This window comes from Prionailurus viverrinus, chromosome A3 (assembly GCF_022837055.1).
Source record: "Prionailurus viverrinus isolate Anna chromosome A3, UM_Priviv_1.0, whole genome shotgun sequence".
Taxonomy (NCBI): domain Eukaryota; kingdom Metazoa; phylum Chordata; class Mammalia; order Carnivora; family Felidae; genus Prionailurus; species Prionailurus viverrinus.
In genome coordinates, this window is record NC_062563.1 from 110,800,996 (window position 1) to 110,808,683 (window position 7,688).

At 44.7% G+C, this 7,688-nt stretch overlaps 1 protein-coding gene across 7 annotated transcripts in view; it reads right to left on the minus strand.

Moving 5' to 3' along the window:
• CEBPZOS (CEBPZ opposite strand) overlaps window positions 1–7,688 on the minus strand; it is a 53,533-nt gene that overhangs the window by 17,046 nt on the left and 28,799 nt on the right. The window contains exons 1-2 of one of the 7 annotated variants that reach the window (XR_007151266.1): window positions 998–1,698; window positions 299–414 (exon numbers count right to left, since the gene is read on the minus strand). Coding sequence is in view for 6 of the 7 variants with exons in the window: in XM_047854617.1 (XP_047710573.1) it covers window positions 299–414; window positions 998–1,050 (169 nt within the window). In the remaining variant the exon portion in view is untranslated. The other 6 variants (XM_047854618.1, XM_047854620.1, XM_047854622.1 and 3 more) reach the window with 6 other exon arrangements.

A 7,688-nucleotide genomic window follows, 5' to 3' on the forward strand; every position in this document is an offset into this window, starting at 1 on the left:
TATAATTGGCAGGCTGAATTTCTTCCACCCATGTTCCCAAACTAAGCCAGACCAAAAATACTTGCTCTATGCCCCCGACTAGTAAAATCCATAGAAGTGTGAAACATTCTCTTTCATCTACAAACAACATTTAGGAAGAAGAGTCATTAGGTCCATAATTAACACCAAGTGTTCCTCTTATACCCATAAAAATGCCCAATACCTGGAAGAAGCAATTTCTCTAAAACTGTTTAGCACCTAAATGCATTAACAGACTGTACACCGCTCTAGAAAACATTAACTTCTGAATTAGAATTACCTTGACTTGTGTTCATCTTATTAAACAAAAAATATGCTCCAAAAACGCCCACAAGTTCAACTACTAAAACTCCTTTAAAGATCTTCTTTGCCAGTGGTTCCATAGTGCGGGCCATCCTAAGTTTAACAATAACAACATGTAAACCTGAGTGAACATATACAAACTTAATACCACTTCCATAAAAATAATTCATTCCCAGTTTGAACGATGTATACTGTATACTTATTTGTATTAGATGTCCCACATTCCTAGTTTTCAATCTCCACCCCTAAGGGGCACAATGAAACAAAGACACCATTGGATAAAGCACGGGCAGGAGATAAAACTGAAAAAAGCACTGTAAAAAGAACTAATAATTTATGGAACTAAGATTTTTAATTACCTAAGAATATAGAATGTTGAGAGAGAATGTTTTTTAACCAAAAAAATATTAAGATGATCTAAATGGGCAGCATATGTGAAAGCCCTTTGTAAGTACCCTACAAAAGTAAGGCTATTCTGTGAGTGGTTGTACATGTTTCATAGCTGGAGGTTTTCATTTTATTTATACAGCATATAGTGAACTAGGTGCCACAGCCCAAGCATTTCAAAGTTGAGCAACAAATCAACTTGTTCTGGGGAGGTGCTATTCTAACAGTACTTTCAAACTAAGTACATCACTCACAAGGCTTCTTAAAAATGCACATTCCTGGGCCTCACCCTGCAGTTCCCGAGTTCCCAGCTTTCTGATTCAGCAAGTTGAGGGTTAGCATCCCAGTAAGGTGCCCATTTGCACACAACTCCAATGACTTGTATACAAGAGGCCCCTGTACCACATTAGGAAAACTGATCACCACCCTCCAGTAAGTGGCAACCTAGACTTCAGATCTTGATTCGCTTCAATTAAAATAAAAGCCAACCAAAAAGGTTTGAGTCTTCATTCTCTTTCTCTAATGTAAAAGCTCAACAAGGGAAAGGGGCTATATAAGTCAAGAAAATAACATATGACTCTTACTGAGTATATGAAACATAAACTCAAGTTATTACTCTGCCTCCCTAGAACCCCAACAACAGGAGAAACCAGTCGTTTTTAATTTTAGGATTTTGATATCGTCAATGTATGCTGTGTCATAGTGTTTGTTCTCTAACATCTGTGCAGAGATGGTAAGCTCTGTGATACTCTACAGTCCCAGCTCTCTGCTCACGGTCACGCGTTTGCACCATTTCCTTTTGACTCCTTTTTATAATGCCTCAGACGGGGTAATTAAATACCCTACTTTATGAGATTATCCTATTAATCTCTTTACCAGGTGTCCCTTCCCTCCAAAATTCCTTTCCCTCATTTTGATAATATGATCACCCTGGGGACTATAAGATTAAAACTTTATTATTCGTATCTTTATTTTTTTTAAATTTTTTTTTAACGTTTATTTATTTTTGAGACAGAGAGAGACAGAGCATGAACGGGGGAGGGGCAGAGAGAGAGGGAGACACAGAATCGCAAGCAGGCTCCAGGCTCTGAGCCATCAGCCCAGAGCCGGACGCGGGGCTCGAACTCACGGACCGTGAGATCGTGACCTGAGCTGAAGTTGGAGGCTTAACCGACTGAACCACCCAGGCGCCCCTATTATTCGTATCTTTAAAAACCAAAGCAGAGGAAGTTAATAAAGAACTTGCATGTAACCAACAGGCAGTTGAGTGGGTGGGAATGGAGAACTGTTTTGTTTACAATGCTGTACCTGACACCAAGTAAGTCATGATTGGTACAGGGACCTCTCGTGGGATAAGTTTTAATGTTCAACGGGCGAAAAAAAAATATTCTTTTAACTTAAAAATAAAGCCTGACTGCAGCCATAACCACAGTGTAAGGAATCCAAGTAAAATCTGGTTTTGTTCTGTTGGGAGGTGAAGTTAAGGGTTCAAAACATAAAGTGCAAGTAACACTGTATAATTCAGTGTTTACCTTTTTGAAAAATATATACACACATTTTACATTACAAGTCCCTCGACTTCAGTAAATGTGTTTATAACGACTGATAGAGCCTAGTTGACAAAGACCACCAAAGGCATACCTGTCCACGACGAAGTTAGGTTACTAACTAGCAGAGGAGGAACAAGATTAGACAAGATTTTGGAGAAGGACAGAACTTAGGCGAAGTTTAAAAGAAAGCAGTCCCCGAATGGGCTCGAAGGAAAGCAGGGCTGTGCGTCATGGGGGTTCACAAAGCACCGGGCTGAGAAGCTGATTCAGGGTGCACAAGCTTAAACGTGCAAATGTTGCGTCTGAAAACCCTCATCCGTCCACTACAGCTGGAAACCGACACGGCTCAGCATCTGCAGGCAACACGATTTATCACACAGCAAGGTCTCTCACACGCACGCTATATGTTGGAGAGCAAGGTTTCTCAGCTACGTCCCTGGGTTTGATTAGCTAAAGCACCTTGTCCAGATTCCCACGGTCAAGAACCAAGGAACCAGCGAGGCCTCCGGGAGCTGCCTCAGGCTGGCTACCCACGATCCTCAGGCCCTCGCGCGGCCCCCAGGCCCCCGGGTCTCCGGTGTATCTCGGCGGCCCCCCGCGCTCTCCCGCCTGCCCGGGCTCCCCGGACGCTCCCGCCCGGCCCGCAGCCGACTCCCGCGGGCATCAGCGCAGGCTGCACTGCCCGGTCACGGGGCCAAGGTCGCCGAGCGACCCGGAAACACTCGGTCCTCTCCCGCGACTCTCCCGCTGAATGGATGGATATAGCGACACCTAAGTTTCCTCCTTATGAACCCAGAACTTTAGCGCGCACCCACCCCCACCTCCTACCCCCGCCAAAGAAAACCTGCCCGGCTCAGCGTTCCGAGGATCAAGAGTCAGGACTCTCAACTAGAGTCAGCCCTCGCTCTTACCTGAGGCGCTTATTGCGGACTGCGCATGCGCGAGTGTTGCCAAAGCCCCGCCCCTCCCGGCGTTGGGCCTGCCCCGCCCCGTGATTACTTTTTATTGCGCTCCTTTAAAAAAAAAAATTTTTTTTTTAATTTTTTTTTAACCTTTATTTATTTTTGAGACAGAGAGAGACAGAGCATGAATGGGGGAGGACCAGAGAGAGGGAGACACAGAATCTGAAACAGGCTCTAGGCTCTGAGCTGTCAGCACAGAGCCCGACGCGGGGCTCGAACTAACGGACTGAGAGATCACGACCTGAGCCAAAGTCGGACGCTTAACCGACTGAGCCACCTAGGCGCCCCCCCCCTTTTTTTTTTACATTTATTTATTTTTAAGGAACAGAGTGAGACAAAGTGTGAGCGGGGGAGGGGCAGAGAGAGAAGGAGACACAGAATCCGAAGCAGGCTCCAGGCTCTGAGCAAGCGGTCAGCACAGAGCCTGATGCGGGCCTCAAACCCACGAACTGTGTGAGACTGTGACCTGAGCCCAAGTTGGACGCTCAACCGACTGAGCCACCCAGGTGCCCCTATTGTGGTCCTTTTATTTTTCTTTTAAGTTTTACTTATTTCAATAATTTCTACACTCCACGTGGAACTAGAACTCACGACTCCTAGATCAAGGAACGCATGTTCTTCCGACTGAGCCAGCCAAGTGCCCCGTTATTGTGCTTTCCTTACAGAAAGTAGATCCTGACTGCCGCCAATGTATGTTAATTTATTTAATCCTCAGAAAAACCCTATGTCATATTAGGTGGTATGAGTATCTCATTTTACAGAGAAGGCGGGAGTTTTACCCTGCCCGCAAGCACAGAGTTAACAAGAGTTAAAATTGGATTTGAACTCGGGACACTGGAAAACCTGTGCTCAATTATTTTTCTACACTCTGCAACCCAAAGTGTGATAGAATCAGCAACCTGGGAGCTTCTTAGAAATGCAGACCTACGGGGGCACCTGGCTGGCACAGTCCGTTAGAGCAAGCAACTCAGAGACATGAGCTTGAGCCCCATGCTGGTCATGGAGGCTACTTAAAAAACAAAACAAAGTTGTAGGAAATGCAGACCTACTGAATCAGAACCTGCATTTTAGCCAGATCCCTAGACAACTCGCTTGTAAACTGAATTTTGAGATGCACTGCCTATACTACCCAAAAGGAAGAGAAGGAGAAGCAGAAGGGGAGAAGGAGGAAGAGGAGAAAAGGAATATAAAGGTCTATTATGGTACTATGTACAAGACGAAGCCTGGGCTAGCCAAAATAGTTACACAGATCTACCTTCATTGAGGTTATAGTCTAGTGGGGGTAAAATACATTCACAAATAGCCAATGAAAAGTACACAGCGATTAGGGTCTTGCTTCTGACTGAGCCAGCCAGGAGCCCCTAGGGTCTTGGTACTAATCTGAAGGACCCCTGAGGTTTTAGAGAAGGGATGAGTTGTCTTTGGCAAGCTAGTTGGAGCTGTCTTTGTCAAAGCCAGGTAAAGGAAGTGCCTCTGAGGAGCTCTTTGTGATGTCCCCAGTTTTCCTGTACAACCCCACAGTGCCGCATACATGGTTCATTTACACAACTAAACCATCATAAGTTGTGAGAAATGTGGATCTGCAAACTACTAATTTATAGCATGTCATTGGTCAAGATCACTCAGATCCCTACAGATCCAGATCCCCAACTTCCACAACACGGCTTTATCAGTATCCGCTTAACGTCTGGGCTTTGTATAGTCTCTATCTCTTCTATCTGCTCTATGGTAACGATCTCTGGCTTGAGCCCCCATTCTATTAATATTATATATCTGACTTTCCAGTTTTTCTCCCAAGATCTTTTTTTTTTTTTTTAATTTTGTCAGTTATTGTTTTTGCTGTCATGATCTGTTTTTCTCAAAACTTTTCAGGGGCGCCTGGGTGGCGCAGTCGGTTAAGCGTCCGACTTCAGCCAGGTCACGATCTCGCGGTCCGTGAGTTTGAGCCCCGCGTCGGGCTCTGGGCTGATGGCTCGGAGCCCAGAGCCTGTTTCCGATTCTGTGTCTCCCTCTCTCTCTGCCCCTCCCCCGTTCATGCTCTGTCTCTCTCTGTCCCAAAAATAAATAAACGTTGAAAAAATTTAAAAAAATAAAAAAAATAAAAAAACTTTTCAGAACTCCACCCCCAGCTATTACCTACTCTGTTAATGTTCTTCTTTTTCCTCCAGCCGAGACATGTGCAGTCTTTAGAGATTCATTTCTATTCAAAGATTCACCCAGGATAAATATTTCCCATTTCAAAAGCAGCCCCAATGACTTCCAGGAATTTAATATATATTGTATTTAATACACAATATGATATAATATATAATTTATATTTATATTTGTTATATACATACATACATAGATATATGAACCAGGGTGACAAAACAAGACGAAAAGGTTAATTGGAATGGTTCAGATTGAGAAAAGAAAAGAAGGGCGCCTCAGTTGGTTGAGCATCTGGCCCTTGATTTTGGCTCAGGTCATGATCCTAGGGTTGTGGGATCAAGCCCAGAGTTGGGCTCTGTGCTAAGCATGGAGCCTGCTTAAGATTCTCCCTCTGTCTCTCTCTCTCTCTCTCTCAAATAAAAAAAAAAAAAGAAAAGAAAAAACTTGGTAACAAAGGCTGAAATAATTGCACAGAGACGCAATCACTTCCACTGAGAGTGTATATAAACTAATTAAAGGAGGCTGTCCATTAGAGTGGGAGTTTCCTGGTATTACACAAAACTTATATGGCATCCTCATATTCATTTTTTACACATCCTGGACCCCATCATAGATTTCACAAACATGTTTGCAGGTAAGGACCATTTGCCCACAAGGTTTAGAACAGGAGAAATATAGACTCCAATGGAGACTTGTCTTAAGTTAATACAATCAGTGAATTGGGGTAGAGGGCAGAGGGTATTGGGGGGTGGTGGGAAAGACTCTGATGGCAGATTTTCAAAGTGGCACCGATTCCCACCAGCGTCAATTGGAAAGACTCACAAGTAGCAGGTGTAAGGCAGCAGGGATCTCTTCACTAATAAATATGTAGGAGGTTTGCTGACCATTCTCCCATGGTTATCTCAGAGAAAGAGCAGCTACCCAACCTGTCTGGGATCCTCCAAATAAAGCTCTTTCAGTTAACTGGCATGAGGTTACAGAGATTAGATGACCCATGGCCACTGGTGCCAAAAGGCACCTACTGGAAAAGAGAGGCCCAGGATCTTGGTGACAACCCAGCCTTCCCTTAGGAGGGCCACAGAACACAGAACAGTGGGTGACTGAGCCTCTGGTGGCACTGTCCCTGAAACACGGGCAGTGGCGACAGGATCTTGCCAGCTGCCCAGGGCTGGAGTGGAGTGGTTCTTCATTGTCCCCATTCTAGGATGTCAAAGTGTCACCAGATAAACCATCCTGGATCCTGAATGTTTTCAGCATCCACTAACTCATACACATCATCCCTGACTTTCTGGTGTTCAAGTTCTAAAGAGGGAAGCCAATTTTTAATAAACTCCCCCGAATACCAAGAGGCTATGCCCTCTCCCTGCATGTAGGATTCCAAAGTAAATTTCAATCCTGTACTATGCTAGCAAGTAGGACTTCTCTTGCTAAAGAAGACAAAAAAAGCACAATTTAATCCTGAAGGGGCATCCCACTCCATAAAGGGAGGGATGGCACAGGAGGGGCCGATTTACCCGCCCCTAAAAATCAACCTGCAGCCAATGGGCACATAGGCTTCTTAATCCTCACTTGCTTGCTTTACTAACCAGACTTGAGTTCAATCACCCTAGACATTTTTTGTCACCTGTTTTCTCAATCTCTCTTTCCAGAATTCTGTCTCTCTCTGTCATCTGGCATAAGTAAGCCCAGAGAAAAAAATAAAAAGAAAAGACGTTAAGAGGGAACAATGTCTCGGGGCGCCTGGGTGGCTCAGTCAGTTAAGTATCCAACTTCTGCTCAGGTCACGATCTTGTGGTTTGTGAGTTTGAGCCATGTGTCAGGCTCTGGGCTGACAGCTCAGACAGAGCCTGGAGTCTGCTTCAGATTCTGTGTCTCCCTCTCTCTCTGCCCCTCCCCTGCTCACAATCTGTCTCTCTCTCTCTCTCTCTCTCTCTCTCTCTCAAAAATAAATAAACATTAAAAAAAATTTTTTTTAAAAGAGGGAGCAATGTGTGTAATCTCAAGAAAAGGAGCTTTGAACAAACCTTCTGTGCTGCTCCCACCAAGGAGCGTGAACCAAGCCTGGGCAGTGCCATCTGAGAGGTCCCCCACCACTTATCTCCAGCCTAGGTGGATCCAGGAGCTAAATGGAAGCTGGGGTTGCACAGAACCTGGGGCCTACCCGCACTCAAAAGCACACCAGTGCACACGAGCATATAATCTAGGTTATTTTACAATCATTCATGCTGTTTCCCTGCATCATGCATGTAGACACTTAAGAGTCAAGTAGGGGGGCACCTGGCTGGCTCAGTCAATGGAGCATGTGACTCTTGATCTT